This window comes from Macrosteles quadrilineatus, unplaced genomic scaffold, assembly GCF_028750875.1.
Source record: "Macrosteles quadrilineatus isolate MER2022 unplaced genomic scaffold, UCM_ALF_1.0 Scaffold_3__2_contigs__length_128488019, whole genome shotgun sequence".
NCBI lineage: Eukaryota > Metazoa > Arthropoda > Insecta > Hemiptera > Cicadellidae > Macrosteles > Macrosteles quadrilineatus.
This window is the reverse complement of record NW_026542596.1, coordinates 77,092,078-77,110,251: the sequence shown is the minus strand read 5'-3', so window position 1 is coordinate 77,110,251 and position 18,174 is coordinate 77,092,078. Positions and strand designations below refer to the sequence as shown.

General features: G+C 37.1%; 3 protein-coding genes across 3 annotated transcripts; 2 read left to right on the top strand and 1 right to left on the bottom strand.

Moving 5' to 3' along the window:
- Positions 1-2,165: 2,165 nt before the first annotated feature.
- On the bottom strand, positions 2,166-4,319 carry LOC128989321 (uncharacterized protein K02A2.6-like). The gene has a single exon (XM_054411201.1). It carries the CDS (start codon positions 4,317-4,319, stop codon positions 2,166-2,168), a length of 2,154 nt encoding a protein of 717 aa, XP_054267176.1.
- Positions 4,320-9,223: 4,904 nt separating this feature from the next.
- On the top strand, positions 9,224-11,845 carry LOC128990766 (waprin-Rha1). The gene is made up of 3 exons (XM_054413332.1): positions 9,224-9,392; positions 11,023-11,173; positions 11,501-11,845. The coding sequence occupies exons 1-3, from the start codon at positions 9,330-9,332 to the stop codon at positions 11,644-11,646; spliced, it is 360 nt and encodes a 119-aa protein (XP_054269307.1). The 5' UTR covers positions 9,224-9,329; the 3' UTR covers positions 11,647-11,845.
- Positions 11,846-13,754: 1,909 nt separating this feature from the next.
- LOC128990003 (uncharacterized) lies at positions 13,755-18,032 on the top strand. Its single transcript, XM_054412208.1, has 2 exons — positions 13,755-13,860; positions 17,123-18,032. Exons 1-2 carry the CDS (start codon positions 13,831-13,833, stop codon positions 17,936-17,938), a joined length of 846 nt encoding a protein of 281 aa, XP_054268183.1. The 5' UTR covers positions 13,755-13,830; the 3' UTR covers positions 17,939-18,032.
- The last annotated feature ends 142 nt before the right edge of the window (positions 18,033-18,174 follow it).

The following is an 18,174-nucleotide window of genomic DNA, read 5'->3' as shown; positions in this document are numbered from 1 at the left end:
AAACTATTGTTTTAGAGGTTGAAAAAATCACAGTTTAAGTCAATATATTTATGTAGTTTGACAAAATAATAACAATTAAAATTAAAAAGTAGATAGCAAATCACATCCGCTGTTTCAATAGTTTTAACATGAGACATTTTGCAACTTTTTATCTTGATAAACAATGCCGTAATATGCTTCAACCAACATTGCCGTTATGGGCAGAAAATCCAAGATGGCCGGTGGTCCTGCTGACTCTTAATAATATAGATAGATTATGAACAGTTATTAATTTATATGTACTGTAATTCCATGTTAAAATACAGTACAATATATTTCTTTGTTTGAATATGAAGTTACATACTATTTCTCTTAGGCTATGATTATTGATAGGGACGGGATTGAGCCAGCGGGATTACGGCTTACAATTAAGGTTCAAGTGACAAATCATTGAAGTTACACTGTATTTTAACTGTGTCTTAAAATAGCTCATATAATCTTAACAAAATTTGGTATACAACATAAGAGGTTTTGGAACCCCACTCTACTGCATTCTAAGGGGTCCCCTTGAAATTGAGAACTGGTGTTAACTTTTAACCTTATAGTTCTTAAATTGATCAGAAGCACTACAGGTAACCCAAATACACCCCCACCGCAGCAAACCTGCAGTTTAAGCGAATCTCCCTTTGCCTGATTGGATTTACACTAAAATATCTTCTTATAAATATCACATTTATTCCCTACTAGCTGTACCCGCGGGCTTTGCCCCGCTTAACTTCATAAGTATTCGCATGGCTCAATCACGTCCTAGTTGAAGTTCGTTCGCTACGCTCACTCACCTTCAGGTTGGAAATCGTTCGCTGCGCTCACATGTTTTCAGGTTAGCTCGTTCGCTACGCTTACCTACTCGCCTCCAGGTTGATGTTCGTTCGCTTTGCTCACTCACCTTTTGGTTGCAAATTAGCGGTTGTATAAATTGTTTGCTAAAGGTTTTTATGTTTTAATATTTAACATTGGAGAATTTAAACGTTGTTGACTGCACAGGTGTGCTGCGATTGGGGTTTAATACATTTGGACTTATTAAAAAGTAAAATAGTTCTCTGTGCTGCACTCTGTAGAAACACTGTGGCACTATTTCAAATCATGACTGCTAATACAAAATGTTGTGATTATTCAAACCTACAAAACAGTTGGTGAAAGTAAACATCTGCTTTAAATTATATTTATTTGTAAACATTGTAGATCAAAAAGTCTGACATTGGCCCACATAAAACCCTCTAGGGCAGAGCCCTTTTGACGGATCTGCACCAAACTTTACTCGAACCATCCTTGAAAGATGCTTAACAATGCCTGAAAGTTTCATTACAAGCTGTTTAGCGGTTTCGGAGTCCATAACGTATATACATATATACACACATACATACATAGTTCCTCTTTTATAGATATAGATTTACATATAATTTAGTTTAATGACTACTTAGGTTTGATGCAACAGGGTGGGTAAAAAAGGGGTTTTATTTGTATTGTAAAATGTTAATATTTTTGTAAGAAATAAATACATCTTCCAGATTTTATCAAAATATGTTCATAAACAAGCAAACTACAACTTATTCTCTATAAGAATAACATTGGGATTGCTATATTTACAATGTTTTGGAATTTTCTCCGTAACCATTAGGCGCTTCAATGTACTCGATTGTTTTTTTTGCTCTACAAATGGTTTGGAAAGAAATTGCTACATTTTATGTTTTTTGGGTCATAAATAGGAAAAACCAATTTTTAGCCCATAAAACCCCCCACAAACCCCCGTTCCCATAGTCCGATCATGCTGGTTCTCGAACTCGTTTGAATAAATGTAGGTTTATACCAAATTACATCAACTTCAGATCATTTTTGCTTGAGTTATCGTGCTAACAGACACACACATATATATATGAATTCAAACGGATGGTGTTTTTAGCCTCTAGGGACCTCAAAACGAAAAAGTAAATAGGTCCAGGTCTTACCATGAGTACTACGGTTGTTACATATTAATAAAATGATGTGTAAAATAAAATAGGTGTATTCTGAAATGAATCCTAAATAACAATGATTGTAAACAAAAACAAAGTTAACTTATGAAACATAACATATGGTATTTTTCTAATCATACAGTATGTTAGAAAAGACACATCAATTTTCCCCCTTTAAAGTCTTGACCGCAGCATTTGATCTACATGTCGTCTGCATGTTACTCCGTTCTCCAGTTCAACGTTGTAATGTAGATTTCCATCTCTTGATGTAACTTTTCCGAAACTCCATTTTGTCTGACCCTTGTAGTAGTTTCTCACTTGAACACGGTCTCCGACCTTAAATATGCGTGTTATACCTTTAGGTTTGTCTTTTGAGTCCTCGATTCTAGAAGGTAGCATAACACTGAGGTATGTTCTTACTTGTCTGTTGAACATGAGATAGTATGCCGAGTTTCCTGTTGAGTTTGGCACTTGACGGAGTTGTATTAACGCCTTGTGAATTTTACTGTCAAGTGTTCCTGGCTCATCTAATATCGACTTCAACATCTTCTTCACTGTTTGTACAAAGCGTTCAGCTTGTCCATTAGATGATGGGTGGAACGGAGCAGTCGTTTTGTGTTGAGTTCCACATGACTTAAGAAACTCTTGAAAAGTAAGAGAAGTGAAACTTCGTCCATTGTCTGAAATTAGGAGGCTTGGAAGACCAAAAGTACTAAAAAGTTTCTTTAACTCCTTAATAGTCCAATCGGTAGTTGCTGTTTTTGTAGGTATTACCTCTACCCATTTGGAGAAAGCATCAACAACAATGAAAAATTGTTGTCCATTTGTTGGGCCCATGAAATCTATATGTATTCTCTCGCATGGCTTAGTTGCTGGTTCCCAAGGATGACTGATCTCTTTCGTTGGAGAATTTTGTTTCTCCCGACAAGGCTTGCAAACAGCAATCATGTTTTCAATGTCTTTATCCATTCCTCTCCAAAAGCAGTAACTTCTTGCCAAAGCTTTGGTTTTTACTATACCAATGTGCCCGTAGTGTAGTTCATTGAGAATTCTTTTCTTGAGGGAATTTGGGATGATTACTTTCCACCCTTTGAAGAGGCATCCTTCATGTAATGTAACTTCATTATCGTGAAATCCCAATGGCTCTAATGATTGACCCTCCTCAAGAGCCTCCACAATTTGTTTTAGATATGCATCCTTCTTAGTTTCTTCGGCCAGTTCTTTGGGATTGATAGTTATGGTGTTCAATTGGTTTGTTTGAAAATGTCCAAACTGGTCAATACTTGTATATTTTGAATCTTCCACAGGAAATCTTGAGAGGAAATCTGCATTGCCATGGTCACCAGTTCTCTTGAATTCAATTGTGTAGTTAAATCCTGATAAAAAATGGGAGTAGTTGAATAGTCGCGTAGCTGACATTGATGGTAGGCTCTTGTTGGGATTGAAGATTGACACTAATGGTTTATGGTCCGTGATGAGTGTAAAATGACGTCCATAGCAATAAGAAAAAAATTTCTTCAACCCCCAGTATATACCTGTGGCTTCTTTATCGATTTGGCTGTAATGTTTTTCAGCATTGGTCAATGATCTTGAAGCAAAAGCTATAGGCTTTTCACTTCCATCTGGGAAACGATGTGATATCACTGCTCCAAGTCCCACTGGTGAAGCGTCAGTTGCAAGGATCAATGGCAGGTCTGGGTTAAAGTGACAAAGGACTGTGTCACTTGTTATTCTTTTCTTGATGGTTTGGAACCCTTCTTCACACTTACTGTCCCATATGAATGACTGCCCTTTTTTTAGAAGTCTATGTAAAGGATTTAAAACATTGGACAAATTCTTTACAAACCGGTTGTAGTAATTAACAAGCCCTAGGAAAGATCGGAGTTCTTGTATGTTTTGAGGCCTTCGTGCATTTGTAATTGCTGTGATTTTATCCTTACTTTTGTGGATTCCAGTGGCGTCAATAATATGTCCTAGATATTCAATTTTCTTTTGAAAAAATTTACACTTGTCACGGTTCAACTTCAAATTTTGACTCCTTAAACGCTCAAACACTTGCTTTAGTCTTTCTAGTAGTTCTTTTGATGACGTTCCTTGAATTATTATATCGTCGAAGAAGCACTGAACACCTTGAAGGTCTTGAAGGATTCCGTCCATCACCTTTTGCCAAACCCCTGGAGCAACTTTTACACCAAACATCAGTCTGTTAACTGTGTATTGTCCTTTATGAGTGCTCAAAGTTTGAATTTCTGCACTCTCAGCATCCATTTCCAAGTGGAGATAAGCGTTACTTAAATCCAAAGTACAGAACAACTGTCCTCCATTCATTTGAGCAAAAATGTCTTCGATCCGAGGTATTGGATGATGTTCTTCTTTGATTTGTTTATTTACTGTAACCTTGTAATCTAATTCGTATGTTACCATTAGGCTTTACTACAGGTACAATTGGAGTACCCCAATCGGACTTGTCCGTTTTGGAAATGATTCCAGCTTCTTCCAGACGATTCAACTCGAGTTCTACTTTTTCAGTTAGTGCATATGGGACTGGACGAGCTTTCACAAAAATAGGTCTTGCCCCTTCAACAAGCTGTAAGTGTGCTTTTTTGTGAGGTATGAGTCCTACTCCTGGTTCAAATAATTCTTTGAATTCATCCAAAAGATCTTCGAGTGCAGTAGATGTAGTATTGCTCCTAACTGTTTTAAGTTCTGCCCAATCCAGTTTGACCTCTCTAATCCATTCTCTTCCGAAAATTGCATCAAAATTTTGGTTCACTATGTAGAGTTTCCCAACAAACACCTGATCATTGTAAGTGCATTCTACAAAGACGACACCCCGGGGTTTGATTATTTCGCTTGAGTATGGCCTTAGTTCTATGTTTGTGTGGAAAATCTTTTTATTTATGTTGAGACTTTTGAAGGTAGAGTATGGTAGAATACTTATTGCTGCTCCAGTATCTAACTCCATCCGCACAGGTTTACCTTCAATAAGTATCTCGACCATAAACTTGTCATTACCGGCATTCTGGTTGTGTATCTTAAAAACTTCTTGTTTCTGTTCCTTATAATAATCTGTAGTATTGTCAGTTTCAGTACAATGAATTTCTGTTTGTTTTGTGCCCAAACATACGCTAGCAATATGCCCTTGTTTGTTGCATTTCTTACATATTTCTCCGATAAATTTACACTGATGTGCCCTGTGTCTAGGTGATCCACAACGATAGCATTTACCTTTGAGGCGTTCAAATGGAGAGTTTAACTTTTTGTTCCAAGTAGTAGAAAAATGGGGTGGTTTTGTTTCTGTAGGCCTACCTGCTATCTTGTTGATTTTCTCATTTGAATGAATGTTTTCTTCTACTATATGGCTTTCGTTCTTTGCCAATTCCATGATGGAGGCAAGTTTCACTACATCTTGAAACGATGAAGCAGATCTTTCTTGTAGTAATTTTGTTCTTATGTCTGAATTGCTAATACCTCTTATAAACTGCATGCGTAGTAATGTGTTTGCAATTGATTTCCCACAATTATTACAGTTGAAGTCACAGTCTGAAGATAACTTTTGAAGCTCAACGGAATATATTTTTACGGTTTCTTCAGATTCTTGTGTTCTTGTCATAAATTTGTGTTGTAAGGCCCAAGTACTAGGTTTAGGGTCAACATAATCAGCCAAAAGACTTACTAATTCAGCATATGTTTTATCCAAAGGACTTTCAGGAGCGCACAAATCATACAGCTTCTGATGTAAATGTGGCGTTAAGGCATGTAGCATTGTATACACTTGATCCTTTGGTTCCAATTCTTGGTTATGTAGATATAGAAATATCTCAAATCGACGAATGAAGTTCTTGAATGATTCATTTTCCTGATATGGTGTGAAAATCATTGAGGAAGTAGTGGATCGACGTTGTGGAGAAGACAAATTTGATGTACTAGGCACAATATTTTGAATGTTCACTTGTAGTTCTGCAAGCTGTCCCACACGTTTTTGTAACTCATCCATTACCTTGTAATATTTGTCCTCCATTTCTACTCTGTAATCTATTTCTTTCTCAATTTCAGCTTCTTCAGTTTTCTCTTCTATTAATTGTTGTACAGAATTAAATCTTTCCCAATACTCTTCAATTGTTGTTATCCTGGTTTTGATTACTTCTTTTGACATGTTTTGTAGGTTTGCTAGCCATCTTTCAGCCTTAGACAACTGACCCTTCACTACTACTCTAATCTTCTTTAAATCATTCAAACTTTCAGTGTTACTTAGGTCACTCATGTTAAAAAATAAATTGTAATAAATATAATGTAAAAAAAATTAAAAACTGGTTTTCCTCGTCGCCAAACTGTTACATATTAATAAAATGATGTGTAAAATAAAATAGGTGTATTCTGAAATGAATCCTAAATAACAATGATTGTAAACAAAAACAAAGTTAACTTATGAAACATAACATATGGTATTTTTCTAATCATACAGTATGTTAGAAAAGACACATCAACGGTAATAGCTTATTTTCTATATGGGAAATTCACTAAAATGAAAAGAATGAAATGGACTGTAGGCATACAAGCAGCTAAGACAGCATATTTTGCTTCAGTGGAGTTCCATTTCAGGTATGGGTTGATATCATGGGGAAGAACATCTGAAACCAACCTTAACAAAATCCTGGTCCTTCAGAAGAAGGCCATTATGGCTCTTATGGACCTTGACCCCACAGATAGCTGCAAAGAAGCCTTCAAATCACTAACGCTCCCAACCGTCATAGCACTTTACTGTACATCAGTGCAGTTGTTCTATATACACTGACCAGCTGGAATTTCCCAGGACTGGGGATTTTCACTTATACCAGACCAGGAGAGCAACTGATTTCAGCCTTCCTGCACACCATACAACACAGAGTTGAGTAAGAAACTATCCGATAATGGCCGCAAGATTCACAATGCACTGCCCCAAGAACTCAAGACTATGAGAGGAAACACACTAAAACACAGACTGCGCGACTGGCTGATGGAACAACCTGTTTACTCAATCAAAAAATTCTTTAACCCCTTTAAAAAAAGAAGGCCAGAAAATACTTGTTAAGCAAGACATTTAAACAAACCTGACACAATTGTATTTCTGGAGGAAATTACCAATAAAAAATTTGTATGTTTTATGATCAGTAGATAGAGTACAGATAGCTTTGGTAACACCATTGATAAAACATACTCCCTTCCAAGTAGATTTGTCATTCTTATGGAACAGCTGAAGCCAATTTTATTGTTAGTCCTGTATGTCACACTGTAGGGGTCGTGTTTTGTTTACAATTTGTTTCTTTTTATTTCAGTCACTTAAAACCTTGTTTAACCAAATAAAACTATCTAATTACAAACAATTGGTCCTCCTGTATATACGGAAAGTAAATAAAGATACGTCTTATAACACTTAAAACATTTATTTACGCTTATACTGTTACTCACAAGACGGTAAATATACAAAAGATGGTAAGTGGTGATCGATTTCGATTGGACACTCATATCATCATCAGACCCAATAGGCAAATCAACACACATTCGCCTATTGGGTCTGATGATGATTGGAGTGTCCAATTGAAATCGATCACAACTCACCATCTTTTGTATATTTACCGTCTTGTGAGTAACAGTATAAGCGTAAATATATGTTTTTAGGTGCTATAAGACGTATCTTTTTTTACTTTCCGTAAATTTAATAACAGGTACAATGCTGATCAAGAAGTTACTCCTGTATATATAACCAAACAGTAAAGCACAAATCATGAAATTAACCTTAAAATTACAGAAACAAAATTTTGTCTCTACTAGCAATCAGTGTCAACGTACATGAAATAGACACATGAAACGAGCTTCAAAATTTACAATGGGATGAGAACTCTACTTGTGTTGCTTAATCTATGGTAACACACACAAAACATTAAAACTTCATATTTCATCTCTGTTAGTAACTTCATCAGAAGGGAGAAGAAAGAAGCTGGTCTTCTGGACGGCAGTCTTCTTTCTTCGACGAAATATTAAGTTTTACTGTTTTGTGTTATGTGTTTTCTGTGTGTTACCAAAGCTAATCTGGACTCTATCTTCCAGGTAAGATAGCTGATCCCTATTCTTGTACATTATATTCCTAAATCAACCAATTGCCCTTTCCTTAATTTCTAATAATAGTATATTTCACCAGAGATATCAACATTAGGAAATGGGACTTTCGTGACGAGTATTGAACAATGCTTTTTATCACAAAAAAAAAAAAAAAAAAAAAAAAAAAAAACTAAGTATATTCCATAATCCATTCATTTTTCTCATCTAAACACAATACGGCTGTAAAATTCAGCTGGTTGTAACTTTGTTGATGTCTGGCATAGTATTGTTTGTGTGGCGAAAGTTATGTTTATTTCAGGAAAAGTCAGCTGATCGCTATTTGTTTTTGGTGTATGGAAATCGAAGATCTCAGCTGTATGGAAATTGGATATTTTTGAATACAGAGTGATGAAAAGAATTTTTCCTACAGTCACCCGACAAAGTTGACTTCCTTGTACTGTTTAAAAAGCTGCTAATTGCTGCATATTTATACTTTGTCGTACGGTTTATACTTTGGCGCACATCAGGATTCCAACGAAACAACACAGAACAGCGTGGTTCTATTATGCACGTAATCCGTGTACGCTTGGAAATAGGTTGGCAACACTTAAAGATAATAATACTATGAGCAGCTGATTGACTATTATAACTACGATTTAACCTGTCATTTTGTGTTATTTCTGAACTTTCTGGACTTTCCTTTAAAACGGTTTTAAAACTTTCCTACGATCTTAATAAACAAGAAAATACCTTTAAAGCATTTTTTTTTAGGCGCGGAAACCACTTCAAATTACAAAAACATACGGAACTATATTCTCAAGTCGCGGAGCACATTTCTTGCCGAGGAAAAATAGCGGAGTGAGGGTACTACTTTCTCTAGGGCACCTATTTGTGTTGCCAACTGAACCTAAAAACGTGTTGTACAGTGTTTGAAAGACTAATTATTTATATGGTTTATAGTGCCTGTAGGAAAAATATAATGTAACTATTTTTTTATTAATTGTCAAAGATGTTTTTCCAAACTCAATAAAGCCAATTATTTGTAAATTGTATTTCATTTTCTCATTAAGAGATTATTCCCCTACAGGAAAAGAATTTTTTACCAAACGGTTGATTTGTAAGCCACAACCACAGAGGAAGTTGTGGTGAGATCTTGGAGTCTAGATTCATTGAGCATTTTTGTTCATTGCATATGTTTCCTTTGTTGAGTTAACAGATTAGTTTGATTTTCTGTACTTTGTTTCTTCACAAGTTTTAAAGATGTTTGTACCTTACGTGATTCTGATTTGCTTTGTTTTTATCACAGTGGAAGCTCAATACAAGGTAAGTTATTATTGTTATTTAATTATTTTGAGATCACTTGGTTTAAGATTAAGAAGTTCTCTTTAACAAGCCATTACAATACTAATAGTTTTGATTGCTTATTTAGTCATAGCTTTTAGCAGCGTATTTAAGATCATATAATTAGAGGGGGTAAAGTTTACTGTGGCGTCTTCTTCCTGAATTTATGTAAAAAAAAAAAATAATTCATTTTTGGTAGAGCTACTAAAATATAAAATTATTCTGTTGGGTTCTAAATTATATTCTATAGGAACAGGGTTTTATGAGGCGATTTATGGGGTAAAGTTGGTTTTTCTCATTTTTGACCCTCAATACATACAATTTTCCAATAACTCACTAAACCATTTTTAAGAACTTAATAAAAAAATAATTTATTTTCTTGAAGTGTTTTTGTACGGTTACGGAGGAAATTAAAAAATTGTAAATTTAAAAATCGTAGGTTATTTTTATGGATATAATAAGTAAACTGTTATAGTTTGCTTGTTCATGGATATATTTTGATCAAACATGACAAGTTTAATTATTTCATACTAAGCTATTAATATTTTACTAAAAACACACTTTATTAACCTGTAGCAGCAAACCTAGGTTCTCGTTAAAAGGTAATGTTTTTGAAATTTATTTAATTGATAATCAAATCAGGCAAATGGAAATTTGCTTAGTCTGCAGGTTTGCTGCGGCGGGGTATTTTTCATTTCTGTTAGAAAATACATCATTTTAAAATGGTAGGCCGGTATTTCAATTACTAAAATTAAATATATTGGCTTGTTTAGCAAGGTTTATCACTCTAAAAATGTCTGCAAATTGGAATTTGCATACATTGAATTTGAATACGGTACAGTAACACATAACAAAATTGTCTTGGTATCTGAAAGGTTATAGTGCTCTCCTTCAAGTCTGAAGGTTGCTGGTTCGATTCCAAGCAAAACTGTACCCAGATGCCACATATCAGTGGACCATCAAATGATGCTGTCTACCAAGGTCGATTTTAGATTTTAATAAGACCAAGTATGGACAGCTCCCTTAAAACTCATAGATGTGTGTTTTGATTTACAATATCTACAGGCAAGTACTAAACAAAAAACCCTCATCAGGAACAAACTTTCCAAGTACAGTAGCATCTATATATTAATAAGCAAGCGTGTTTCTTTAAAACATTTTTTCTCAGCTTGTGTCCATCACAGGGAAAATCTACGCATACTGCTAGAAAGATATTTTCCTGTAGATGTGCAGAATCCCTTTAAAAATTCAAATAGGCTAAAAAATAAGCCCAAAAATGAATTTGAGATTTTTTAAAATTAACATGGGTCTTATGGGTTGCTATGCTGGCGACAATAACAACAAAATATAAACAGAAAATCTAAATAGAAGAAATTCCAATCACATGTTTTATTTACAGCGTGGGGTGAAAATACAGGATCCCCGTACATGACATATTTTGGTCGAGTTTTCGACCACTAGATGACCTGTAGTGTAAATAAATAGATGATCTTTTATTGTTGACAACTGACCATTAAATGATAATAGGTCTATTCTACAATATGCATAAACTATGCCGAGTTGACGTACAGCATGATATTTTTGCTGTATGGTAAGTCTTTTTTTGTCGCAGGGTGGAGACTGCCCCCCCGCACTACCAGTAGGCGTCTGCTACCCCAGCTGTGGGGGCGACGGTGACTGTGAAGGGTTCTACAAGTGTTGTCCCACCTCTTGTGGCGGTTCTGTGTGTAGCCGTCCAGTGACCGCCCGACGCCTGGCTACATGTACGTATACATAATAAATACAGACTCCTTAATTCAACACTTGGATTTAACCTAACCTAAAGACGTGTTGTATAGTGTTTGAAAGACTAGTCATTATTTATTTGATTTATAGTAACTGTATGAAAAATATAATGTGTAACGCGAGTGCTAAGTGCCTTTGTTGCACTTGAGGAACTTTCCACACTAGCCTGAGGCTCCATTTCTCTCATGTGAAGCAAAGCGCTACTTCGCTCACTAGTTACACAAATAAATATTTTCTAAATAAATTTAAAATACTACAATATTGAAATTTAATTTAAAAATTAACACGGCTAACCTTTTTTACAGTGAAGAACGGTGTTTGTCCTCAAGCTCCGACGGGTCCGTGGGTTTGCTCGGACAGATGCAGCACAGACGCAGATTGTCGAGGACGTAACAAATGCTGCCGTAACCGATGCGGCGCCCTAGCCTGCATTCCTCCCCAGCAGTACTAGCAACGGCCACTGAAAATATGTTAAAACAACATTGTTTTATATTCTCTTTGACAACTACTTTTATTTAAACTTTGAATAATTTGAGATTTACTTTCTCTTATCCTAAGTCAGCTTATTGAACCGTGTAGTGTGTTTTTGTGAATTTGTCTACTATAATAAGAAATAAAATTTACTTAGTCAACAATTTAGATCAGTGTTTTTAATTCTCATCGGATATTTTAAACTGGTACGATTTTTGGAGGATGATTTAGTTTTGGGTTTGGATGTAGTACTATGTTAAACCGCCCTTTTTAACCATTCATTTTTTTCGATTGTGTATTGTGTTTTAAGTTAATTTTTTACCCACTATATGAGGAGATACAAGAGACCTTTTGTAAAAATCCATGGACCTGAGTTTCTAACTCCCATTGATTCATATTTTTGTCAAGAACAAAAAATTTCCAATTCAGTCTAGTGATGCGTATATGAGGATGAATCAATAATTTGTAGTCCTCTCCTTCTTAAGTATACATGCTCATGTAATTAATGAAAACTAATATTGATAATTACTGTAATGACTAAAATGAAATATCTGTTGAGAATACAGGCCCTTACCGGGCATTGTTGTGACTGGCTAAATTACTTAAATCATTTGAAAACTATTAAAATAATGCCTGTATTTGTTTAACTGAGATTCAATCCTGTGTACTTAAGCTTGACCATTCAAATATGTATTCTTGCTTTCACAGCTGTTGCTTCGGTTGGTAATGCCTTGGGTAGTTTTTCAACTTACTAACATAAACTTTTTCATTAGATAGGACCATTTAATAAAAAGCCCAATGATCTGGGATGTCTATGACCGTTTTATACTACTCCTTTCAGCAAAAAAACAAAACAAAAACATTCAAAATATGTGTTTCTGCAATCATTAGCATTACTAAAAAAATAGTTATAGTAACTTTAAAAAAATAATTAAAATAGGGATTGGAAACTAAACAATGGGGAATATAAACAACTGTTATATTGACTACAGTAGACTCTCTCTTATCTGGACACCTTTTAACCGGACATCGGTTTAACCGGACTACACTCGGCCGAAATGACATCTCTTTAACCAGACAATTTTTATCAGTACATTGGTTTAAACGGACTAGATCGGCAGGAAGTGGGCGGCACTGAAACAACTGTTCTCGTGGGAAAGATTTGAGACCAGCGATCACGTGTCTAAATACCATGCTCTCCAAAATTTAAGTCGAATATCACAGTAAATGGTCCGTTTTAACGAGTTTTTGGGAAGTCGGTTTAACCTGAAAACCCGTTATCCGGACTAGCCTCGGTCCTGAGGAGTCCACTGTAGCTGTAATCAACAATTATTTTCGTGCGATATCTTTTATTATATATTTTTAGTACAATTAATTCTATAATTTTTTCTGAAATGTGGTTAAGGTGATTTGAAAAAAAATCTTTGTTAACTGTGTAAATCACATCAAACCTAATTTTGTAGAGTAAGGGGCATAACTTTCCACCAAAAATTCTAAAACAAATATGTTGACAAAATCAGTACTTTCTTCCTGTACTGTACATCTACATAGAAAGAGAAGGTAAATAAATTATTTTGAGAGTTTGTGATCATAAAGAGTACCTAAATAATCTTTCTGAATTATGTCAATGATTAAGATTCAAGATTTTTTATTTGGTCACTATAAACAATAAAACTATAAGACCATCTCCGCTTATTGTTAAGTTAAGCTACATGAAAATATTACATAGGTTCATAGTGAATAGACATTTTTGGTTGACTAGATTTAAATACAAACATTAAAGCTGCAAATATACACAAAGGAAAGATCTTAAAAAGTACTAGACACAAACAATAATTATACAAACAATATAACACACGATTTTAAATCGTGTGTTTTAACCAAAAATATTTTAACAAATTCAGGGAAGAATAATCAAGTCCTTGGTATTATTAATTATTCTTAGAGCATGTTCATTCTCAAGTGGATTTTGATTTACAAGTCAACAGAAATCTCCAGAACTGTGTTTCTTACTCATCTTGTCAAACAGATGAACTTCAAAATGCCTCATCAATGTCAATCACTGATGGAGAACACTCAAATTTATCTCCTTACGACTTAGGTATTTAAACCAGCTACAAATGGCACACTAATTACAGGTCTGACTTTACCTAGAAGGCTCAGCATGATGAACTTCCAACTATTTTTCTTGGTGGTAAGCAAGATATAAGTATTAAGTTACCTTATTTTCATAAGTGTTATACACAATAAATATTCATCTATTGTCTAGCTATTATGATAAATCTTATAGACCATATTCTCTGACTTCTGGATACTAGTAGTAAACGTCCCAAGTTTATGGGCTTACCCAATCGGTTGTTATAGGCCTATTGGTAGTTGCTTATTTGCTTCATTCACATTCTGTCGGTGGCTTATGGAAGAGCATTCCCACACTTTCCAGATATGGAAAGAGAACAGGGAACAGGAAACTCAAGGACGACGGACTGCCAGTCCGGCAGGCAGGCAGGTCCAAAAGTGGGTGGAACGGTGGCATGGTGATTATACTCATGTAGTTCTTGTCAGGTCTATTTTCAGTCATGCCTGCTTTGATCGCCAGGTTAAATTCACCCATTTATCTACTGCCTGGCGACACAAAATAATTGTTCTTCCTCTGTCCCCATTGGGATATACCCCGCCAACGCACCACTCAACATCTTGGGGTGCTTTTGGTTGAATTGGTTTGTGAAATCATGATGGAGGAGGGGACAACTTAGTCACATTTTGTTTGAAACTTTCTTCATTCTCTCAAGTTGTGTAAGAAATGAATAACTTAACATAATTACAACAATTCCTCTCAATTTGGATTGGTTAAAAGGTTCGCGTAGGCTATTATTTGACAGAAATAAGTAAGTGATATCAGCAAACTTTGTCAGTGATTCAATTCAATTATGTTAACTTCATGTTAGTGAGTCGGTGGCTCAGTCGGTAGCGTCGGGGACTTCGGGCCCAAGGCAGCGATGTCGTGGGTTCGGATCCTGGTCACTGCCGATAACATTTTATCAGTACAGTTCACCTTTGTACTGTACCATACATTTACATTTATTGTTGTCATGAGAGCCGAAGCCCCCTGACTGCATACCCGGTACCTATCCTTTAGGACATACCCGGGCCCCATGATGTAGGCCGAAGCTTACGCATCAACCTTTAGCACATCATGGGCGGATGACTTAAGGTCATCAGGCTCGCCGGCTGCCGAAGCAGACCCTTCGGAAAGAGGGTTGCCCCTCAATCCTAACCAGGGATTCCGGCTGCTTGTTTAAGCGTCACTCCACCTGGGTTCCACTAGGTCGGGACCTAGAGGTCCATGGTAGAGCGCCCCGACGCATTTAGTGCAAGCAACACTCGGGACCTATCTAATCCCTGACAGGCAGAACCCGCCATCAATAGCCAGGAGGAAGGGGACCATCAGCACGCTGACGGGGGGAACCCCAACCTCCCATTTACACCGCTGCCCGATCGAGGCCTTACCCATTGCTGGGAAACCAGAGATAACCAGAGCGATAGATCCCCAGATACCCCTGGCGGGCTCGGACCCAGCACCCGATCTACTTCGTTTGCCCGTCAGACCCAACATCACTGCCAGGCCATCAGGGTTTCCCAAAAGGAGGCAGGTATAGAAGTGGGACCCGCCCGGATGAACCTATCCACCAGAGGTGGCGACACCCTTGACTCAATTGAGGTTCCGGGAAGAACCCCCCACACTCAAGATAACCATACCGTCCGTGCTCAGAGACAGGGATTGGTTTGCATAAGTACCTACAAACCGTTGCCCTCACACTGCGGAAAGTTACGTTGCCCTTGAGTGTCCCCGTGAGCTGCGGGTACTTGCCCGTTTTCACCTCCAGGAAAGGTTACTTCCAAAGTCGAGGATTTGCCCACTGAATGCTGGTCGCACACAACAAGCAGGCCGAAACCCAAAAAACCACAGACACAGGTAGGTTAGAGATTATGATGTACTTCCATCTCTCCTAGAGCTAAACACCCCTCCATCCTGGATAAAGGAATGTCACTGGGACCCGATGCCCAGTCGTCCATGTCTGTGGCCAACTTGAAAATGCCGATACCAACACGGAGCATTTACCTCCCCTCTGGGGGCTAGGTATTTCACCTCCCAGGACGAGGCTACTTCCAAAGTCGAGGATATGCCTCACAAAATGCCAGTCGTACACGACAGGTAGGACTCAGTCACAACCACAAGCTACAGGCAGGTGAAAGATCTATGAACTTAATCAACACTAGCAGAGCTGAACACCCCCACCACCCTGAATGGAGGGAATGTCACTGGGTACTCTCACTTTGGGTAAACCCAAAGAGGCTGGCTTGTCCAGTCGTCCATAGCTTGTGGTCTACCTGAAGTGCCGGTTCCAACACCGGGCAATTACCTCCCCTCTGGGAGAGCTAGGGTCCGCGTGGTCGCCCAGGCCACGAACCCACGCAAGCGTGAGCCCCCTGCGGTTCTTTGTACTGTACCGGCTCACTCCTTGCTTTGCTGTAAACGATCCACGCACGGGCGCTTAGTCTATGTGGACGGGCAAATGCAAGGTTAAAAGAGGCCGCCAACCTCTTTTTTTTAAAAAAAAAAAAAAAGACTTGGAGTGAGCCCTTTGGGCGGCGTAGGCATACTCGGTCTAGTTCAAATGAAGTGCGACAAGTGTTAACAGGCTAGTGTTCATTTTATTTATTTTATTTTATTTCCAACGGCAGCAGCCAATTTACAAAGAAAAACATGATGGTAGAATCAACAAATAGGTATACAAAATTTGATAATAAATATATGTTTTCAAAGATATACAAGTTAAAAATATTCAAGGCATAACAACAACAAAAAATTAGATTAACAAACAACAATAAATACTCAAACATAACAACAGAAAAAAAAGATTAACAAACAACAATAATTAATTACTAGTCTAATTATTAATCTCACTCTTCATAGAGTAGAGAAGGTTTTTAGAGGGAAGTCTATGGATATTAAACCTGTTGAGTTCCACACCACAGGCCTTTTGTGATTTTTCCCTATAAAATATCATAGTTACTCCCACGGCTTATCCATGATAAAGGTTGTTGACAAGATTGAGGGAGAAAGTATGTGTTAGATTATTGATACCGTTGTTTCATTTCATAAAAGATGCTATTGGTTTAATCAATTATCCTCTCAATTTGGATTGGTTAAAAGGTTCGCGTAGGCTATTTGACAGAAATAAGTAAGTGACATCAGCAAACTTTGTCAGTGATTCTATTCAATTATGTTAATTTTCATTCTAAAACTGACAAAAGCTCTAATATTGGAATGGAAGATTATTTTGTCTCTATACTTTAGTCTTCATACTTTTTAGATTGTGTTTTGTGAATCAGATAAAAACATACAGGTCAATGTTATTCCAAAGTTCTTCAATCAATAGTTATTCTCATTCCAGGTTGCCACAACTCTAGTCTCATCACTAGGGTCACCAACCTCCAACACTTCTCTGTCTGTTGATACCTCCCCAGTGCAATTCTGTGATAGAGACTACTCGTGCGCAGACTGTTCCACGGTGCGAGTCTGCGCTCCAACGTCAGACGGACAACATCTTCAGGAGATAGCTAAATTCTATTGCCCCTCGTCAAATCCTTACTGCAACTCCGCCACTGGAACCTGCAGTTCCACTCCAGACACTTCTTGTGTCCAACCAAACACGACCGTTGCCACAAACTTCACCTGCATGCGAGACGGCTACTTCCCTGACCCCGTCAACTGTTCTTTGTACTACAATTGTCAAGGCGAAGTCGCGTACCAATACACATGCCTGTACCCGACCCCTTACTACCATCCTGGCCAGAAATTGTGTGTTACTAGCAGTACTTACTGTACTTCAAACACTGCGGGGTACAACTGTAAATATTACAGTTCCTATCAAGGGATGAAAGTAGCTGTCGGGTATACGAGGAACTATTTCATATACTGTAGCAGTCAAGGAACGATAGTGGCTGTTGATCGGTGCATTGGAGAATATCACTTTTCGACAAGCGCACAAGATTGTAAATTTGTCTGTCCAAATGCAGGGTTGTTTCTCAAGAAGGACGTAGACTGTGCTAACTACTACAAGTGTGCTCCAACAGTTGAAGGTGGACTTGACTTGATCAACATGACATGTCCGACCGGCCAAGGCTACTCTGAGTTCGACTACAGCTGCATCGATCGTTCCCTAGTCCCTAACTGTAACGTTCCTTATCCTGATTTGATGAATAAATAGATTATTCGCTGTAATGGTAATGGCTATACAAAACTCTAATTGTAATATCATTTACTTAATCTTACTAAAAGAATAAACTGTATTAACTATAAAATCTGTTCCATTTATTGCCTGAAAAAGTTGACATTTTTACGCTTTTGAATCTCATTTGACGACATTTTGATAAAAACCGTTCATAAAATTGAATGATTTTTTGTGTTTAAGGGTTATTGTTTGTGGTGTTAAGTTAGAAAAAC